General features: G+C 42.4%; 2 protein-coding genes across 2 annotated transcripts in view; one reads left to right on the forward strand and one right to left on the reverse strand.

The window, feature by feature from the left end:
* LOC120841972 overlaps window positions 1-13419 on the forward strand; it is a 94960-nt gene extending 81541 nt beyond the window's left edge. The window contains exons 2-5 of the mRNA XM_042292724.1: window positions 2770-2840; window positions 3616-3693; window positions 12409-12444; window positions 13300-13419. Coding sequence (XP_042148658.1) covers window positions 2770-2840; window positions 3616-3693; window positions 12409-12444; window positions 13300-13419 — 305 coding nt within the window. The remainder of the gene's footprint in view (window positions 1-2769; window positions 2841-3615; window positions 3694-12408; window positions 12445-13299) is intronic.
* Window positions 13420-18484: 5065 nt separating this feature from the next.
* LOC115317367 overlaps window positions 18485-22510 on the reverse strand; it is a 52872-nt gene continuing 48846 nt past the window's right edge. The window contains exon 5 of the mRNA XM_040212955.1: window positions 18485-18710. Within this exon, the coding sequence (XP_040068889.1) occupies window positions 18615-18710 (96 nt within the window). The 3' untranslated portion in view covers window positions 18485-18614. The remainder of the gene's footprint in view (window positions 18711-22510) is intronic.

Raw genomic sequence — 22510 nt, forward strand, 5'->3', positions numbered from 1 at the left:
GAAGCGCTGCCTGAGTCAAAATCGGCCAATCAACCAATTGTGAGCACCAAAAGAGACACGGTGCGGCGTTTTGAAGCACAACACAACATGCAGAGCTTGCATCAAGTCAGTCTTCCTTACAACGAGTTTGAAAACACGCCCGTACATGGCGAAGTCATGGGGCATTTCGGACTTTACGTTCCGATCGATGATGCGCACAATAAACCAAAACGCCGTGATGGCATCCGTGTATCCCATACATTCGGACACGTTTCGATAGACACTGTCGTTCCACTTTTTCGCCACGGCTCTGCGGTACGACTGGAAGGTCAAAGTGACAGTCTCCGGTTAAAACTGATTTTCAGAAAATGGATTCGACGTACTTTTATCGGTTTTTATCGATTTAAATCGAAAATGCCGAACCTAAAAACTGACCTTTTTCGGTTAAAACCGAATTTCCGAAATTGAATTCGGCGTACTTTTATCGGTTTTTATCGGTTTAAACCGAAAACTCCGAACCCTAACTATAACCTATCAAACACGCGTTAGGTTTCCTCTCTATGCAATAGTATTCGCCGAAAAAAAAAAAAAAATAGCAGCGTTTTTTTTCCTTAACTTACAGACAGAGCAAGGAGCGCCACTGCCACCGAAACAGGTTTCTCCATGGCAGTGCAGCCAAAATACGTCACGGTTCGTTTGCGGACGGCGCGAGTGCAGTTAGCCATGGAGGATGGAAATCATACACAGGACCGCGTCCACTATCGCGCCATCTATGTAATGACGTGTGAACTGAACTAGACCTGGGACCAAACATTGGCAGGGACCGTGCAGCACGCACGTCTCCGCCGCCCGGACGTTGTGTTTGGTTGTTAGACCGCCCTCGGGGGGGAAGCACAGAAAATGATGAATGTCAAAAAAGTTCAATGTTGACAGCGGCTTTCTGGGAGTGAGCGAATTCCGCGCAGCAAAGCATTCAAGCTTGTCGCCTGCTAGACCCAACTCATCGAAACCGCCACAGACTCTGCTGTAACTCCAGGTGACTCTTGTCTCATTCAGCTGCACTACATTTTTCGCCCAGCGGAGTCACTCTCGACCGCAAAACATTAATTTATAAGAACTGTGAGAACTTTCAGCTTTAATGTTTGTGCGCAAGCTATTTGGCCGGCTTCCTGAACAGCTGCGTTTCAGTGACAACAGCTTAGAAGCGGGGGAAACGACACTTTTTCTCGTTTTCCCTATAGAGTGCTATGGATTAGGTGCATGGTGTCAAGGGATGGCTTCCGGTGGTGCCGCTCGACCCTAGCAAGACAAGCCCCCATCCGCGATCCAGCATATATACTATAATAGAGATCAGCGTCGGAGCCAGTGGGAAGTCGAAGTCATTTATTTTACTATATTGATCGCGCAACGCGCCGGCCGTTCAGCCCCTAAAGGTTGCGGCGGACGCCGGGCGAACAAAATCTAGCTCGCCTAGATCAGCGGCGAACAGCCGGTAGGCCCAGCTGACCCGGAGCGCCGGACCTGCATGCGCAGCTGCGAGCGTGCAATTCGTTTGTTCTGGGAAAATTCTGCGCCTACTATGAGAAAAAGACTACAAATAAATCTCAGGCAGATCCCCCTTAAACATTTGGAATCGGCATTGGTATTACTCGAACGCAAAATGCAATCTTCATCAGACTTGTGTGGTCAGGCACGATAATTTTATTTTTTAAAACATGTTCCGCTATTATTTTTGTTTGGTACATACAGCGCCTTTTCTTACTAAAAAAGAAGAACGAATGCCAAAAAAACGCAAAAAAAAACCTACGCACAACAAAAGTGCCCCCCCCCCCCCCCCCCCAATACACGTATTTTGCTTCTGAAAAGTTTCTTACTGACGTACGGTTCCCATGTCTAAGCGTGGACTACTCGGCAATCTGATCAACTCAGGTTGAAATGTCCTCTTTAAATGAAAAATAAATATCGGGCAACTTAAGTCACCCGCAATTTAGAAAGAAAACAGGCCGTAACTTGTTTCAAGCCCGTTATTGCTTAGCGACCAATGAGATTGCAGCATTAATAGTCCATAAGAAATGCAGACGAACATTTCTTGGGCTGTCAGTGTACTATGCGGCCAGAAAATGAGGGAGAGGAGGAGACGAAAAGGGACGTCAGATCGACGAGCTCTGGTTGGAATGATTAGTGCGCGTAGACGCAAACTGCCCTTGTCTCTACTCAGTGTTTGAACGCGTCCCAAGAGTGACGAGAATGGCAGCCTTGAGTCTGCCCACTCATCATTTCAAGTAGAGCTTAGTACGTTCTGATGTCCCCCGCGTGCTATCGTCTGCCACCTCTCCCTTAGTTTCTACCAGTATAGCTACAAGTAAAGCTTGAACACGAATATCCAGAGGCTCGGATTTATGATCAAACTACATGTTGTTTAGATCTCATTCAAAAAGTATAAGTTAGTTGGATTTAAATATTCGAAGATCGTCATGTACTCGCAAAGCGGTTAAAATAACTTAAACAATTTGACGCAATTATATTAGTCTTCAGGGCGCTATAAGACGCTTCATCTTGCGCTATCTAGTGATTTATTTTAAAGTTAATGATGTTATCTCGTGGGCGTTGAATATTTCTTTTATAGTTTGCAGGTAATGTTGGTAATGACGCGTTACTTGGGAGATTAGTCAGCGGCGTAATGGCGCTGCTTGCGACATGATGATTCTGAATGGCTCAGTCATGTAATAGAGCTGCTCCGTTATTATGAATTATAACTTAAGCTGGCCGTCGTATTGCCTCCCCGAATAGGTGCTTGGTACAGAAACCGTAGCAAAACGGAAGAAGTTATAAAATGCGTTTTAGGAAAGGTGCCAGAGGTCGTAAGTACATTTTTGTGCTCCTCTGTAAGCTAATACTGTACTGTAGGAGATGTTACACACAATTTGCATTTATGTGGAAGAAAAACGTCTGAAATATCCGTAGAAAATAAACGAGTCTATTTTTCGAAATTACTTCAGTTGGCTTTAGTAACATTGTTATATATCAGGGGTTGCCAGGCTGACCCGGCCTAAGAGGTGCAAACAAAACCACGAAACTTCCAAGAGCCGGGGGGGGGGGGGGGGGGGGGGGCACACTTTTGTTGAGAGCAATAAAGGAAACTCGAACTACTTTCAATCTATTCGTGTCAAAAGCTGTCCAAATGTACGTAAGGTAGCAGTAGCATAAAACTACCAAACCGCAATCCATCTTTCGATTTAAAACGCTTTCTATTTCTCTTTTCGGGGAAGTGTGCGTATGTGTGTGTGTGGGGGGGGGGGGGGGGGGAGGTGTAGGGGAGAGAGACGCGAGCCGCACTTTAACACTCGAAGAGCCGCATGCGGCTCGCAAGCCGCAGCTTGGCCACCTTGGTTATATATGGTTGGCATATAGCATTTCATCGCATACTCAACAATATAAATACCGAAGTGACATAATTGCTATATGCGTTTTGATTTTAAACATATCTTCAAGTAATCTTTTGTTGAACCGCAGCTTTGTTCTAAAAACAACTCGAGTGACACAGAAAGTGCAGCAGCGCAAATTACGAACATTTTCCGATCATTAATATATTGCATTTCGGTCATTTTATGGGATATTTATATCTTCCTTATACAGGTAAAAACGAAATGGGAAGATTATATGGACAATAATTGTCTAACCGAAACCGAACTTGTTAGCGAAATGTGCAACCTCGTAAGTGTACTTCAACTGCATGATATGTTCAAGTAAAAGATTAAGACTTTATGACAAGTGAAGTACCATCTGGTGATGTCTCAGTGTGGTGGGTGTCGAAGCCTCTTTCCCACAGCAGCATAATTAGCGTAAAAAAGATAAAGCTTGATATTTCTTTTCTCATTAACAATTGTAAAGCTCTAGGAATTAGCTAGGTTGTGTCCACAGAGAGTGACTTCGTGTTCTTTCCATGACTGGCATATACGCGCGATTGGAAGAGGAGGACGGCACGTATAATTCACTTTACCGCGCATATCGTTTCTACGTGACGACCGTAAGGTGGGGACAGGGGGGTGACATGAAGGGGTACTGCAACAATATTCGTTAGGAATGCTTCCCACTTTACGCAGGTTTACGGCCACTATAGTCGTATCCAAGTATTCTCGCACGCAACGCCACTGACCTGGAAACTTTTTTGGCGCCACGTATTTTCACGAATTAATTCTTTGCAAAACTTGATAACGACGTTGGATCACAATGTTGGAGTTGTCAACAATGCGATCCCCAGGATTTTGTCATCAAGCCTTGCGATCTCCGTGGTAGCGAGATTTACAGTGACACCAGAACTGCGTGAGCATTCGATTTGGGCTGGTGACAATAATTAAAAAGTTAGCAGCTTGGTGCGTCGCACTGCGCAAGGCCAGGCTTTTTGTGCATGAGCAGGGCGTCGCTCCAAGCAGCTTGGTGCGTTGGGGTCACCGAAGCGTCCCCAACGCAAGTGGCCACGCGATCTGGATAAACCCCAGATCGCGTGGCCACTTGTTCTGGCTAAGGGATGAACCCTGTTCGTTCGTTCTCGAAATTTGCCTTGCAAATGCTATCACTAAAAAAAAAATTATATATATATATATATATATATATATATATATATATATATATATATATATATATATATATATATATATATATATATATATATATATATATATATATATATATATATATATATATATATACCGGGTGTTTTTGCGAAGACTTTCAGAAATCCTAAAAATTAGGGCGTTTGAAAAAAGAAGAAACTGTCTTCGGGAACAAACTACCAACCACGGCGGACGTCAGGGATTGCGAAAAACATACAAATTAGCCAGATAATTAATTAAAATTTGTTAATTAACTTTTTAATTAGGCGAAATAGACATATGGTTCCAATTAGAAAGTTGCTGAGCGTTATTGAAAACCACTAAATCAGCCGTTTTCAGAAAGACTTTGAGCGCGTGAGAAGCGTAGTAGTGCACTAAAGTTACCGCTCTTTGAGCAGGTACAAAGCTAGCGGTTGCGATAAGGCGCCCGCGCGATTTTTCCGTCTCTTATCTCGCCCCAGCCTTGTACCTGCTCCACGAGTCGTAACTTTAGTGCACTACTGAGCTTCTCACACGCCGAAAGTCTTTTTGAAAATGACTGATTTAGTGGTTTTCGATAACGCTCAGAAACTTTCTAATTAGAACCATATGTCTATTTCCACTAATTAAAAAGTTAATTAACAAATTTTAATTAAATAGTTGGCTAATTAGTATGTTTTTGGCAATTCCTGACGTCCGCGGTGGCTGGTAGTTTGTTCCCGAAGAAAGATTTTTTCTTTTTTTGACGCTTTAATTTTTAGGATTTTTGAAAGTCTTCGCAGAAACACCCGGTATATATATATATATAACGCACTTTTTTAGGTTAGGAGTGTCAGGGCACAATTTAACGCGATATTTATAGAAAGTGCAAAAATTACTAAATTGCTACCGCGTTCAATAAACGATAATATACAGGTGAGCTGGTGAACTTTCAACGTCTCGAAAACACTGACCGAGAAATAAGAAGGGCGACAACACAAACGTTTGTGTGTGCTCTCCCCATTTTTGTTCCCAGGCCTCGTGTTTTCATGATTCTGAACGTTTCATATGCTCCAACTGTCTATGTGGAAATTGAGTTTTGAAGTAAATTTTTCCTCACTGCCAATCGCGGAAAGAGTCCATCAGATCGCAGTGATAGAATATCCGCGTACCCGCGGTGGGGAATAAAAACATGCAGGTTTTTTTTTTTGGTTTTTTTAATTGTACAAGGCTTGTGTTTTAACTATAGCTGCGTTTTAATGAACTGAATATTGTAACTATATCTAAATATTTATGTTTCAATGTCGCCCTCAATTATAAACGATGGCTCATGTCACTTGACGGTACACAAAATATATTTACTATATATGCGGGTAGAGGAAACACTGACGGGTATTTGTGCTCACCGATGTTTTTATTTGTACCCATCCAAAACACAATTTGTGGCTCGAAAATCGTTCTTGCCCCCGAAATCCGCAGCTCGAGAACTGACCGGTTTGAGTTGTACTCACCTCTTCTCGATGGTTTCGTGCCGTTCAGACACACGTAGCAAATTTAATCAAAGTTGTGGGTGATCTAAGGCACACATTTAATATAAAGAATATAAAATATGAAACTCATTTTTTGTGACTTCGAAGAAGCTGCAGATGCGTTCATTGAAAACAAATGTTGAACAGATCGCAAGAAGTACATGTAGTATATCATTCCCAATATGGCGACATACCGGGGGCTGAACGAAATGATGGCAGCGCACGACGGACGAACGTTGCGACGGACGTGGGACTGCTGCTTCGAAACTGTCGTTCGCGGTAACAGCAAATCGATCTTTAAGCACAGAGCAGCAATCGGATATAATTACTAAACAGTCGCGCGACAAATGGTTCACTCAACGTCGTCGTCTGCCTTGCACGACAGAAAAGCGAAAAAGAAAGAACGCGGTCGGGTGTAGCCACGTGACTTCCGGTAATACTCTCCTCCTCTACATTTCTCCTTCTTCTTCGGTACACATTGTCCACATGTCGCAGCCGTGAGTCTCCGTGCTCATGTTTTTGTTTCGGTTTCGGTTTCGAGCAGAGTGTTGAACCAAAACTTTTATCGGTTCTGTTCGGGTTCGGGTTCACGGCTTTTGGTTCAGTTCCGGTTCAGTTCGGGGGAGAAAAAATAATGGTTCAAACCGGTTGGAACCGGTTTCAACAGGTTCGATCCGTTAAATTGAGAATATATTTTCCACGCTGTTTTGGCAATAGGTACTATTTCTGCCGTGAAACGAGTTACTTTATAGTTCTTTTATCGTTCATATAATACACTTTTATTTTCACGTACCAAAAATAAATAACGTTATTTAATGTTGACATAACAGTCAAAGAAAATCTAGATTAACATACAAAATGTCGTGTTCAATCGACTCAACATCCATTTGTTTACCTCAGTCACGTATTTTACCAGAATCGGAACGTTGTCACAAAGTGTGGCAGGCCACCTAAAATACCCGTGCTTGGTTCAACTTCGCGTCGCAGTATTCAAAGTTGAATTGTAGTTGTGCTCTTGAAGTAAGATATTAATTACAGTGCATAAAATCATAGAATGTGCACTTGTCACTATATATATGGTGAAATATAGTTTACGAAATACGTTTCACAATATATATAATGACGAGGCAACTGAGCTGAAAGCATCAGTATTATCAAAATGTCGAGAAAGTTTTAGGACAAGCCCTTTCAGTTTACCTTTTTGTAGAAACTCTAAGCTGCAATCACAACGCTTGTTTTCCTGACCAACATTGTTTACACTCACCGCTGTGATGCAGGCGAAGAATCATACAGAAAGGAGTGATGGAAATTGTTTTCTCTTGTCTACACGCACCTTGGTACTCAGATCGAATCCGGCCTAAATAGCGCGTATTCAAGGGAACATTTTCTTATTCAGGATAAACAAGCATAGCCTGGCTGTTGAGGTTTGTCCTTGACAAGATTCCGGCCAATTCAATTCGCAAAAAAAGCACCACCCTTGGTCATTTATTATTTTTGTGCTAAATAGATTTAAAAAAATATTTCACGCTATATTCGACATGGTAGCTTCTTAATTGGTCGCTTTCTGACTGTTTTCGTGCGTAATTGTCAGAGTTCCGCCACGCGCGCCTGTGTACTCCATTCTACAGACACATAAAATTTCAGTTCATCACATAAAAAAAGCAACAACCGACTTCTATATGTATGAGAATTTATGTGTCAGAAACACATTAATTGTTATTTAAATCAAATTTAAAACCATAAATTCGTTTAAGCCTCTCCTAAATAACTTATACACGTGCGTATCGAGGATAAAAACGCCAGAAACGATCCCTTTAATCATATAGTGGCAATACAAAAGCGCCACGAAAACCCACACTTTCTCATACCTTGTAATTTTGTATATAAGAATTTGATCAATACTTACAAATACAACGGACAAATTTTATTCTCAGATTATCAATTTATGATACCGAAAAAAAAAAAAAAAGATTACCGTGAACCGTTCTCAACCGCTTACCTTTATATTTTTTCCGGTTCAGTTCCGATTCGGTTTCAAGACGGCAGGGAATATTTCGGTCGTTTCAGTCGCGGTTGAGCCGAAATAACGGTTCAGTTCGACACCCTGGTTTTGAGCAGTTATATATACACCAACTCAATTTTACAAACAAACCGGAGCGCCCCTAGTGGACGCCACCGGCGCCGCGCATGCGCGGTGGGGGTGTGGGCAAGAAGTTCGCCGTCGCCCGTAAACAAACCATTGAAATGCGATGTTGTCGGCGTCGGTGTCAGTCCTCCTGCCCTTTTGCGCGTTCGAATTGTTGGGTCTACGTCTTCCTGGGGGGGGGGGAATGTCTGACCGCTTGAGAGGCATCAGCGAAATTAACGAGGCTCGTTACACCACAAAACTTCGCGTGAATAATGTGACATGTGGCGATTCGCTCCGCGTAGACGCCGCAGTATGTACGCTAAAGCCTGATTCGCATGATGCGATTTCGCTCGCAATGTTCAGTCGCGACGACGCTCGGGCTGCAAAAATGTGAACCGAGATGGTCAGCGTCGATTCTGAAAATCTCAAGCTGAATCGGACCAAGTGAATCAGGCATAACAAGTCGGTGATGGCCACTGGTAACAGTTATCAATATCTCCTTGTATCTACTGTTTACATCGAGCCTGCTTAGCAAACTTTTGAGGCCCGCACTTACTCCTTATCGCAAGTACCGGACCCACGTTTGATCTACGGGCCGGTATTGTCCAAAAGAGCAGACGACAAGCACAACCGTCTGAAAGAGCAGACGACAGTTCGAACGATCATACGGCCGTTTGAACTTGAAGACGCACTGAACGTAGTCCGCGTGTGGTCCGTACTACTTGACGGTTCTCCGGCGTTCATGTTGTAAGAAAACAAATAAATCTGATGGCCACAAGTATCTGTGAATTCAACCCAAAGTGCTTCCCGCCCAAGCAATCATGGTCCGACGGCGTCCGGTTCCCTTTTCACGGCACATATCCACGTTCTCGGACGAACCGAGCGCATGAAAACTGACCTTAGAACCTCTCTCGACTCTTTTGGTACAGCCTCAATCGCGGCATTTTAACGAGAAGGCAGGGTTTTGTCTGATTCCTTTAAAAATAAACGCAGGAATGCACGTCTCACATGGGGACTTCTGCCCACAGCCCCAGACCGGAAGTGCGCCCGACGCGCCACCACCGCGCCGTGACGTAACAGAGATGATTTTGTGTATATATATATTTTAAACTAAACATTTACATGACTCTGCGGCAGAAATTTCATTGGGTAGTCTCCTAACACCATATTAATACAGCCCTGGGTAAGTTACTTTTAAGAGGTAATTAGTGACAGATAGTTTATAAAAAATGTATATAAGTTACAGCTAAAGTAAGTTAAAAATAAAAGTAACACGTTCCAGGTACAGTTACTTCGTCATAGTAACTTGGTTACTTTCAAGATTCTTCCTTTTTTTACATTTATCGATGATAACACACAGACTATGATTTATGGGGTTTTCTGGCAGAATTTATAGATCAAGACTTAACCTGAAGGAGAAAAGAAAAGTAATTTGAAATTGTAAGAGGTCGGGGCGAAACTCAAAAAGTAAAAAAAAACGTTAATGTTTTTTTTTGTTTTTTCTTTAAGGTGGAACTTTAAAAATTTATTCGGAACTTTAAAAAAAACCTTATTTCACTTTTTGAGGCATATAATATTAACGTCGCACCACTTTGTTGGATCAAAATGTTTTCTGCTTCAATACACGTTGGGCAAAGTAATAAATTGTTTAGTTCATGTAACGCTGCAGTAACCGCTTTTCAAAGTTATAATCATTGGACTTTCCCCTTTTGATGCACATTCCTTTCCTTGCTAAAGAGGCGCTGAACGGGTGCCCCGGACGGCAGAGCAGTATTCGGGCGTAAAAATAAACATCTTGTAAAACCCAAAATAAAAAAAAATAAAAAAATAAAAAAAAAAACGGACGAAGGCAACAGAATTTTTCGTCCTCGTCCGTTTTTTTTATTGTTCCCCATCTCAGGTCTACAAGACGTGGATTCATTACCAGCTCTCCTGCGCTCTATCACTGCGTAAAAAGGCTTTCCTAATAGTGAGAAAGTCGTTGAGGCTGGAGAGCGCTGTCGAGGTTTCAGCCTTCTATCGTTACGTCCCCATGCCTAGCGGTAATGTCCAGAAATTCAAGTCGAAACTCAACCCGAGGTGCTTGCGAAGGTTGGAAGAAGATGACCTCCCAAGTGCGTATACTTTTAATGCGAAAGCATTAACTGTCCCATGGAGCGAACCGGGGTTATCGGCTTTTGAAGCCGCGCAAAAGTGCACCTAAATTTCCCTGTTGCATGGAGCGAAGCATGTAATCTGTAGCGGCGAACTGTGGAATACATTCTCATTGGTTCCGATGCCGACGCATCATAGTTCCAAGGACCGCCACCCCAGAGAGAAGCCCTCTCCATGGCGCTGCGGCCGTCCGCCGGTAAAAGGGAGGAGGTCGCGCGCGCTCGGCCGCCCCTCTCTCCCACCTTCGCGGGTCACGTGTCAGGCTTGGCCGGAAACCGGGAAGGGGGGAGGGGGGGGGGGGCGGGAGGGGGAGTGGGAAATTCCAGGTCGTCACGTGCTCTACGCTCTGCTTTCAGCCATGTCGCAGAGGAGCGGGCCGCGCTGCCCGCTGTCCTCTCTCGAGGAAGAGCGGGCGCGCTGCCCGCTAGCCTGCGCGCCGCGCACATCGTTGCGCGCTGCTCGTATGAGGGCGCTACGTGTAGGAATGCTTTCGCGTTCCTACACGTAAGCAGTTTTAAGTGTACTCCCGTAAATTTTTTCCAGTGTTTGCACCGAGTAGTAAAGTTATCGCCAACTATATTTGACATTATCAAAGTGCAGTTCAGAGCCGGGCCACGATAACACCTGCTGTTCATTAGTCATGACAGCCTCTTGTTTGAGTGATAACGGTTAATTACCATCCAACTATTTAACTCCTTGCGAAGTTCTCTCTTTTTTCTCTTTCTCTTCAACGCTCTGATATTCCCCTTTCCCAGCTGATAGGAGAGGGAGATACCGGTGAACCGACGGGTTCATTACAATAATAGGGAGGGGAGCAGGAGACTAAAGCATTTGGAACTTTATAAAGTGGAAAATATCGTAGTGTCAAACAAGTTAAAGAAAGAAGTGAACAAAACCAACATAAAGTCGTCTCGGTATGCGTACTGCTTTTCTTTTTTTATTTATTCTATGCAACGCAGAACAAAAGACTCGACTGTGGATCGCGGGCTCACGGCCGCATGGGAAAGAGAAAGTCGACCAGTAGAAACATCGCCTGTGACCTGGTCCAGACAGCGTCTACTGGCGGCGACCCTCTTTCGCGAAGAAAGCTATCGCCGCAACTGTGCGGAACCGACGACAGAGGCTCTCGTTCGGCGTTAAACGGTTTAAACAGTTCGCCGCTAGGTGTCTACGCGTCGCCTGTTTCTGCGTAAGCGAGGTGGCTCTGTCGCTTGGCTTGGCGTGGCTTGGCGTGGCTTGGATTGGCTGAAGTGGCCGGGGTGTTCGATGAGGCCGGAAAGGGTAAAGATGGGGCGAGAGGGAGCCACCCACGAAAAGGTTGAAATAAAGTAAATGCGAAAATGCGCTTTCCCCCGCGATAAAAAGGAAAAAAACAAAAGTAGAAAAACGTCTGCCCTTCGCTCCGGCACTTTTCTCCGACGAAAAATGTTTTGAGTGCTTGCTTTATATATTTTGTCGTGTCTAATGTGGGACCCAACCTCCACACATGGTCGAACCCGCTGTAGTGTTCACAAAATACGGCTCATTTATTCGTTGAAACTATTTTTATCACTTTTCAGTTACTTAAAAAAAAAGTAGTTAAGTTATCGTTATGGTTACTTAAAAAATGTATCGAAAAGTAACGAGTTACAGTATCGTGAAACAAGTATCGTGACACTACCCAAAACTAATATGAAGCCACCTAAATAAATGTGGGGTGTTCGTGTTCCTTTAAGCATTCAATTTCAGAACACCAACATATTTCAGGCTAACTAATTTAAAACGGAAATGTTTTAAGTTCGGACAGGTCTATTATATATGTTTTCATTGAAACAAGCATCATGCATACAGGTTAAATGGAGAGTGACTGAAGTGCCTTTGTCGGGGTTTTTCTTGGAACCTCTTTTGAATTGATTGACAGGCCGAGTAAACATCTTCATCCAGTGCTCGTTATTCTATTAGAAGTAGAGCTTCAAGTTTTATCCCAACAGGATTACTTGCCCCTGTTTCTTGTGTGTGGTTAGTTTGTAACTGCCTAATAATTAGTGTTTCATTTGTTCCTTCACAGACAACAATAATGCCTAGCAGCTTCGTTTGGTATGGGGTAAGTTTTCGTTGCAATTTGTGGAGCATTGAGAATTGATAAGCACAAATTGGCAGCATGTGTGTTTATAGATGTACTTTTATGACGCGTGTTTGTGTATTAATACTCGTCGTGATAATATAAAATGGTGAAATGCGCAGCCAATGATACCAAGTTGCCATATGTCCCCTAACGGTACACCACAAAGGAACACTGCGATTGCATAATTCTGCATCATTTGCAACTGGCGGTTCTGGAGTATTATTGGCTGCCAAGATACAATGCGATAATTTGGGGCTGTCCAGATGCTGTCGTTTTCAAGGTGTAGGTTGATAAGGCTACGCTTTCGGTGATATTCGTTCTGAAGCAATAAAATAAATGTAAAATAAAATTACCTTATTAATTTTATTTTTTCAATCCAATTAAGAAATATTATTAGAAAAATGAGAGACGCCGCTGATGTTCCCCCGGATAATTTATAATTTGCCTCGATTGAGGTTTTATTATATATGACCTTAACCAGTTGGTTTGATCAGTACTCGTGCATACAATATGACAATCGCAACGAGCTGTGCCAAATAAGTAGCAAAAAAAAAAAAAACTTCTGAATTGCTTGAAAGATTTCCACTACATTACTCTGTTAAATACAAAACAACAACTAGCATTGACTGGGTAATATTTCCCAACAACACGTACAGTACGTGACATTGAAAGGGAGACGAATCGAGCATCTGCGTTCTAAAACCTAATTAACAAATTATATAAAAAAATGCAAAACAAATAGATATGCTTATTGTTTCCAATGATCTTTGTTAATTCTTACCCCTAGAGTCACAATGCTACGGTGACCTTACAAAAAAACAAATTGTTTTCCAGAACGAATCGTCGACGAGAACATACAATAACCAAGCCGAGAAGGCTGGTATTGAGTGCACAGCAAACATAACCGGCTGGAACACCAAATCCCTAACCGTGGCTGCACCTTCCCAAGTGTGATATCAGCCATATGCTCACGAAGCATGCTGAATATTGCTAGATTAAATTTAAAAAAAGAGGACACGGCTACTGAGAAACAGGTGCAATAAAAAGTATGAAATGAATGTTTCTAGTATCTCTTCCCAATACGAATAAAATTAAAACACAAATAAAACTCTTTTGTGTAGCAACGCAATGTTTGGTGAAAAATTTTAATGCAAGCAGAATTTTTCATGAAATACTTATAAAGAGAACATTAGTAATAATACAATTACAATTATACTAATTATGAATGTTAGGTTGTATACGCAAAACAATAAATTAAACGTATACTAACGGTGCCTTATGTGCTTGCATGTGTACGTTTTCCTCTGTGTTGCTTGCCCACGTAACGACATTCTACGAATAAAGGTTATTCACAGGCTCATCTGCATAAACTCGTTTTAGCCACTATTCTGTAACTTAAACTAGATGTTTTCCGAGAAACGTTCGAAGGCAATTAATTGTTCTCACAGTAGCGACTAAGAGAACATTATTTAAACAACTGTGAACTTGCTACATTGTAGACCAAGTTTAAGCAAATTAGTGGATATTTTCCTAAATGAGGTAGTCCTTGCTTAGAAGGAAACTATTATGCCGGAGCGCTGCGTTACAACTGTCTGGCTAATACTGTTACTCACCCATGATCGGATCTACTGGACTTGTTTCAGGGTCCTTCCCAAACACTTTTTGGCTTTTTGTGGTGCCGTATGTGGAGGAGCAGCTTCAACGTGACGGCTAATTTCCATTGTTATCCCAGTGCATAGCAATAAGATATATGTTTTTTATGATATTTTACAGACTGTTAGTGGCCCTCTCGGACAAAATCTGGTGGCGTCTGTACGCAAACATTCACGTGATCGCGTGGAGCGCGCCGCCCTATTGAATGCTTTTACGAAGCCACACATCTACTAAATCACATCTTCAGCTATTCGCAACTTTCACAACCTATAGGGGGCGCACTGGTGCCTATCAAAATGGCTGTCATCTGGATGATCGTCGTAGAACAGCGGTGCGAGGCTGGGTCTGCGACGTGTAAGTAATTCTAGTTTTGCTATATACGAGCAGTATCAGAGCCATACGTTATTTGTTCACGTCCAGAATGCGTAGGCGAGCCTTTTAATTATGAAACCAATCATCCAGGAGCTAGGTAACGCGATTCTCACACCGCGGCACCACTATCGCTGAAAGTTGTGAATGTTATGGTGCCTGGAGCGCGTCTCCGACTGGTGTGTTTAGCGTTCTATCCTGCCCACACATCAAAAGTGGTCTCAAAGTGGCAACAAATGACGTCACAGAAGCCGGAGTGTACTGCTGTTGCCTGTCGCGATCCCGGCGGTTTGCCGTAGAAATGCTGGCGAAAAGCACGAGCGAAAGCGAGTGTCGCTGTCGTCACGGCGCCTCGGGCGTCCCAACTTCCTGCTGCTTTAGCTTCCGTGGACTGTCACAGTGGAGGGCGTCCTGCAACAGAACAAGCGTCTGCCATCTACACCACAGCTGTTGGGACACCGCCAGGATCGCGACCGGTGATAGCATGACACTTGTTTGACGTCATCAGGCGGAAATCAAGGGACCACTTTTTTGGACGCGGTTAACACACCAGTCGGAGACCCGTTCGAGGCACCATACTGCTATATTCTACTGACAGCGAAGCGACAGTTGTCACGACTGATAGGGCGAAACATTTTCCGAAACAGGTTTCGAACCTAAAGCGATGGTGTCGGAAAGTTTCGGAACGATGGCCGAAACTCGATGTGTTTTTGGTAGGCTCGGATAGTTTCGGAGCATTGCCAGAGTAGCCAGATCACTATATTTGGCGTTGCAACTTTTTAAACAAAACAAGCTTATAAACTACATTAAATAAATGCATTTTAATATATAAATAGCTAATTTAACAAACTAGACTTGTGAAGATAAAATATGAGATACGAAGAAAGAAGATAACAAACATCACAAAACAAAAAGGTTCAAATTTTGTGTCGTTCGTCAAAGCGGTTTCGATTTCACAACTTCCACAGTCACCTCGTCATGTGATCACAACAAGGCGGGGAAATAGGTGAAATCGATTAACATAAATCGCAACGCTCGGCGGCAACGCATTAATAGCTCACCGACGTGTGTGGTGTTCGTTCCAAGCTCCGGGAACGTTGCGGTTTACGTTGAAATAGCACAGGTGATATGTGGAAGTGACTGTGTCCGAAGATCTCCGACATCTGTGTTCTGCAATCGAGAATATGCACGCGTGCCGCAAAAGACCTCTTGTACTGAATACCTGTAGCATGTTTATGAGAAATAAATATAGTAGATTTAGGTACAGTTGGTTACAACGAGCCTGATAAGTGTACTTTAAACGCGGTATACTTACGCACATTTTCCAAGGTTCCTATGTTCTTCAGAATGATACTAATTCATTGCTTACCCGAAGGCGCTTATTGCTCGTCAATCACAGATAGGCGCCTTTCAAACAGAACGCTCCAGTGAAGACCACTGGCAGCGTGTTTCCATAGTCAAAATGAAATCACCGATCAGTCCAACGTGATTCGTGACCGAAATGTTCGGGAGGGCTACACACTGCACCCAGGGATCTGTTTGGCAGTCACTTCGAGCACGCGAACGCGCCCGATGGGTCGACGTGCCCGCAAGCCTCAGCATGGGATCGTAGGATCTACCGAGATCCTATCATTTGCGAAGATTTTTCGGTATTTGTGACATCAAATCTAAGTACCGTCTACTAGGAATGGTCGTGTGTAGCATTGCCGAAAGCGTTTCTCAAGTTGAGAAAGCAAGAATGATGCTCGAAAAGAATAGGAAATATATAGAACTTGAAAGTGTTCCAAGGCCACCCGATAGATGGATCTCTCATGTCTTGACATGAGAGATCCCGAGAGGCACACGGTTGTAAGAAGTATGTGTACAAGCCCTAAGCCTACCATATTTTACTGTTCTTTACCTGCGCGAGCACTTTGCCGCTGGTATACAAATGGCGCATCCCAAAATCATAAATCCGGACTAATGGCGTGTTATGTTTACGGTCTGAAACGGAGCCGTTACATGAGATGGGAGGGTTTAATATAAAGGTGCGTTAAAGAACTAAATAACGCATGGAGACCGGTAGAGCGGCATTGTACACGCTCGCACGACACAACTCATTGTTACGAACAAAAAGTATACAAGCTAGCCGGTTTAGAAACATCGTAATAAGACACACAAACGGGAAAAAATACAATAGCTGGTAACAGGAGAGGAAATCTCAAACAATGTGTTGCTTTGTTCAATATTTTGGTTTTGTCTCGAGATTTAATTATTCCGTTTGTTTTAAGTCGGAATACCTCAAATGAAGATTGCACTGAATAGCGTAGTCTCGTTCGAAACATTGTTGGAGAAATTAAGTCCTCTTATTAACCCTATCTGTCAGTCATTAGCTCTCTAGCCATCAATAACTGGAATTCTCTTCCTGAGGCTATTGCTCTCGAAAATAATTCAGCTAAATTCCGCGATCTTTGCAAGGCACACCTCAAAAGTGTTTTTCGTTAGTCTAAATGTTTATGTCGGTAGCTAGTCATTAGTTTTTTTTTTTTTTACCATGATATGCATCCTGATCAGTCTTGTACATGTTACTAAAAAAAAGTAATCGATCACAATTACTATTACTCTTGGCTAAGAAGTATTCGATTAGATTACTTGATTACTCGACGGCAAAAGTAATCGGACATTACTTAAAGAAGTAATCGTTACTTTTCCGATTACTTTATTGTGTGAAGACACATCTTCAGCGCTCATAACAATGAACTACTTCCAACCTATATTTCACATTTGCAAAAGTATTGAAGAAGAAAAACTGGCTCCCTCTTCGTGGTCGTTGTACCTTCACAATGCGGACACAAGCATAGAATTCGTTTGAAGACGTTTAATGATTTGGGCGTTCGCCAGTGTGTGTGTGTGTGTCTGGGGGGGGGGGGGGGGAAGCGGAGGGGGTTCTAGATCTTGTTAAGCTTGAGCAAGGGTTGTCGCTCAAAGTCTGCGTCGCTCATTTCATTATTCACATGTGGATGAGCTCGCATGTTATACAAAAAAGCTGTAGCTCCAGTATTTTAAATGGATCATGTGTAGTATCCATTAGCGGAAGAGATCGCCCCGACTACTTCTCAACTCGAAACATTGCTTGTCACAAAGACCACGTAGGGGAAATGGGGAAATATTTAAACTACCTTTCTTATATTTTGCATCCGCTTTAGGCATTCTTCGGTTCTGGTTCTCCTACGGGCTGCGAGTAGGTACCCTCAGCAGGAATATTTATTTTTTTTTATTTTTGTGTGTGTGTGCGTGAGGGGGCTAGTTTGAACGAAGGACTCACAAAGTTACATTCTGCTTCCTCAAACTTTGCCCTGAAGGGCCTTTGTCACGTACTGTGGCTTCCCTGGGGCTTCCCACTCCCAGTCCCAGCTTGACAAAAAAAAAAAAAAAAACAGACATTCTACAGAAATTGTACATAAAAAGAGATTGACCTCGTTTCCTACAGCTCCGCAAAAATCTTTCTTTTTTCCGTTCGAAGAAAAAAAAAAAAAGCAAATTTTATTTTTGTCATTTCATAAAAAAAGGCATGTGCCCGGGGGGGGGGGGGGGGGGGGGGGGGGGCCGTGGACAAATTGTAACGGTTACAAGTAATTTTATTACTTCAAAAAGTAATCAGATTACTCCTGTGATTACTGCCTAATAAAAGTAATCAACTGATTACAAAATTACTCCAAAAATTAATTGATTACAAGTAATCTGATTACTTGTAATGCGTACGGTACAAGTCTGATCCTGATGCGATTTAACCCTAGCCATTTTTCGGCAAATATTACTATTTGTATTTGTTTGTGAATCTACTTTTGCTTTTGTTTGTTTTTATGTGAGTTTGTATTCTTATCCCCCCTCATGTAATGCACTTCGGTAGAAGTGCCTTTGAGGTATAATAAAATGAAATGAAATGAAATGAAATTCGAATTATAACATAGCTGCGACAGTTTATGTTTGATTTTATTTTATTTTCACTCAGAAGCGTTTCCGTCTTCTTTTCACTTGTGATGATCGCAAGATTTTACTCTTCCGGGAAGTTTCCCCTCAATCGTGTGCTACGTTACACTCCCAGATCAGAATGAAGAGAAAAGCGTATCGCGGAAGCGGTGCATTTTTTACTTGATCAGGTTTGGTATTTCGCATTCAGATTTTGTTGTGTGCCTTATTCGGCACAGTGTTGAGGTATCATGTATCATTGCTTTGTCGTTCTCCTGTAAAAAAAAAAAAGGATTTAATATCACGACTACATTTGCGTGTTTTTTGTTTTTCAAAAAGAATAATCAATAAAGGGCTGGGGGGTGGCCGCAGAAGTCAATAAGATGATTTGCTAAAAGAAAATAAAACACTATCAACTAAGACATTCGTACAGAAGACTTTTAATTATAGCCGTATTGTGGTAGGCTCTACAAACTTCCCGTGCGTCTTCCGAGTGGACTCAATCTCCCTCTACCCCGTAGTCGGCGCCTAAGCTGAAATAGATTGTACAGACGACCCCAATGGCATTTATTGTTTTGAAGATATTAGGCTTAGGTTGGGATCACCTCATACCGAAATTTAATTTTTTTTTTCTCTTCAGTAGCTTTTGACACAGGTAATGTTATGTTTTCGAACTTTCGCATTCTATCCCAACCGCTAGCGTCACATTCTCAAGGAGTTTTAGCTTTCTGCAATGCAGAGATGACCTTAAAAACATTACTGTAATGATATTAAAGTAGTTAAACTATTTTTTTTGTAATGAGTAATGTAAGGAATTACTTTTACAGGCTGGTAATTTAGTAATGTAATGAATTACTTTCAGGCAGTAACTTAAAAAAATTACTCATTACTTTTGAAATTACTTTTTTCCCAAATGAGAAAGTTCGTTGGCGAACGTTTAAAAACGTAAAACAAAAATTATTTTGCGTAGTGAAATTTTGTGAAAGAGACATCAGAGCAAATAAGCGACGGCAACTGGAGCGCAAGGCCTCGCACCAAGTACTCGCCAGACGCACAAAGGCAGACTGGAAAGGTGGAAAAAATAGGTGGAAAAACATCGATGAAAGGCCACGGCTCACGAACTCCAGGCAAGGCAGATTCACGGTGTCACGTCATCACGACGATAGTCTGCTTCGTTGATCCCTAAGCAGACAGTGCAGTGGAAGCTGCCGACTTACCAGAACCAATCAACCGCCTTCGTTTGATCACCTGACCCGTCCCTTTCTCTGCACGTGGTATGAACGAGAGCGTGATTACGTGGCAAAAGATAGACGTGTGACTGTTCCAACGAGCAAGTAACTTCCATTGCACTGTCAGCTTGGGATGAACGGCTTGTAGGCTGCAAGGCGAAAAGAATATCACAAGCGAAGTCAACACATTTTAAGAACTGAGAGAACAGGACAAACAGATCCTTAGCCATGTCGTTATATTGTGAAGCAAGGTTAAACAGTAGGCGTCGACAATTCTGAACAACAAACGATCGGAATAAATAGTCTATTCCAAATGCCTTGTCAAGGCCCGAGAACGTTTCGTGCGTATCCATGGCCTTGTTAAGTAGAGGTGCTTTTTGTAGTCGGAAAAGACGGGTATCGAGAAAAGCAGATGCCGCTCGCCGTGTGGCTCGCTGCCTTTTTTTAGTTCAATCGGGGACTCGCGTATGAGCAGATATCGCTACCCGTTTCTTGGGAAAATGCACAATTTAAGAAGCTAGCGCCATCCTTTTCCTAAACTGGCGACGCTTCTGCCAAGCAAATATCTAGCCCTCTTGTGTGACGACGTGCAGTAACTTGGGCTCTTCGGGTGTTTGGGAACAAGACTCCGTGAGAGGAATGACCGGGAATACGTCGACTAGTGCTTTTGGGAGAATAGGATTAGATGCGCCCGATCAGAAGGGAAACGTTTCACGTGACAACTCCTTGTAAGAACAAGCTCCCATGGCTCGACTTAACATACTGACACGGGCTATGACTTCTTATAAATCAGGAAGAAGGAAACATATCACCCTTTAACTAATAAAGACTCTCATCTGCTTTGCAGGTGAGAGTCTTTATTTTTAATTTTATTTTTTTTTTCCTTTTTTACTGCTGCCGAACACAGCACGTTTGTGTTTTCTACCTGCAAAGCGTGTATTTGTGTCTCCTGTTTCAAAGTGCATCACAGATTTTTTTGTGTCGTTATAAGCAAACAACTCCTTGTGATAAACGAGAGATGGCCAAGGAAATGGCCAAACTATTTGAAGACCTTAAGAGAGAACTGAGGCAAGAACACAAAGAATTAAAAAGCACGATTGAAAGAGAGCTGCGCGGAGAGTTAAGGGAAGTGAAAGCAAGTATGGAATTTATTAACAAAACGTTTGAGGAAATGAAGGATAAGCTAAATGCAACAATAAAGGAAAATGCGGAGCTCAGGGCGGAAAACAACGAACTTCGATCGGAATGCAAGCAATTGTATCAACAGACCAGAGAAAGTGAAAGTCGGCTTGTATATTGCGAGCAATACAGCCGAAATCGAAATGTTGAGATAAAGGGAATCCCACCCCAGCAAAATGAAAACTTGCTTGACATCGTGGGAAAACTGGGAGTCGTGATTGGCGCGCCCATACTTGAAACTGATATCGAGGTGTGTCACCGCGTTCCCGTTCCGAACAGTACGGCTAGGAACATTGTTGTTCAGTTCATACGCCGGGACAGGCGAGATAACTTCCTTGGGCATGCCAAAAAACGACGCGTCAGTTGCGAGGACCTTGGCATTAGTTCGGGTAGCTCTGTGTATGTGAACGAGCACCTTTGCCCCGCGCTAAAAAAACTGCTGGGAGTGACTGTAGCAAAAAAGAAGGAATGCAACTGGAAATTCGTTTGGGTCCGAAACGGTAGCATATTTGCTCGTAAGGCTGAACAGACGCCGTTTCTGAAAGTAACGTGTGCTGATGACGTGTGCAAGATAACGGCGAGCTAGCAAAAATTTTTTTTTTTTTTTGTTGTTGTCTCTTGAAAAACGATGTCTGAATCCTTCATTTCACCTTTTAAACTAAAAAATCTACTTGAGAATGAGTCTGCATTTCAAATGACAATTATCCACCTAAATGTTCGATCTGCAAGGAATAAGCACGATGACCTCGCTGTTTTGTTTGACTGCATTGGACCGAATATTGACGTCGTCATGCTAACTGAAACGTGGTACAGTTGTAGTGCTGATTACTTTCTGCTTCCGGGATATTCTCATTTCAACCTAAATAGAAATGATAGGCTAGGCGGTGGTGTTGCTATGTTGGTAAAAAATGAAAAAAATTGTGAGATATTAGAATCGTTCTGTGAAATTACTGATTTTTATGAGGTTGTAACTGTACGTTTCAAAAATACTCTGCTCTCCGTCGTATATAGGCCACCAAATTCTCCGGTCATACCATTTTTTAATTTTGCGGAGACATTGTTCAATTATGTCAATGATAACAATTACAAGGTAATCATGGGTGGTGACTTCAACATTGATATGATTTCGAACTCTGGCCAAAAAATCTCTCTCTCAAATCTTATTGCTTCAAATGGGTTGTCGAATATTATCACACATCCTACAAGAATAACAAATACGTCATCTTCTATGCTTGATTTGTTCATCACGAACTATGAAAAATCGGTGGTATCATCAGGTGTTCTTTCTACTGATATCAGTGATCATCTTCCCATTTATTTTTGCTTGTACAGTGAGCACTCCCAGAAAAACCGCAGTGACCCTGTTCCAATGGTTAAAATTCAGTCTATCACCCCGGATCAATTGCGTAGTTTTCGAGAAGAAATTGAAAAGACATCTTGGCAACATATTTTTTCAACAAAATCAACAAATTCCTCATATAATTTATTCCTCGATACATTTAGTACAATTTATAGTAAACATTTTCCTTTTGTCAACCTCAAAGCATCTAAGAAGTCGCGTAGGCCTTGGGTCACGCCAAAGCTACTCTCAATGATACGGGTTAAGACTAATTTATATCAAAATTTTTTACGAACAAAAGAAATTAGCAAGCTTGAAACCTTTAAGA

Source organism: Ixodes scapularis, unplaced genomic scaffold, assembly GCF_016920785.2.
Source record: "Ixodes scapularis isolate PalLabHiFi unplaced genomic scaffold, ASM1692078v2 PGA_scaffold3__209_contigs__length_174095766, whole genome shotgun sequence".
Lineage (NCBI taxonomy): Eukaryota > Metazoa > Arthropoda > Arachnida > Ixodida > Ixodidae > Ixodes > Ixodes scapularis.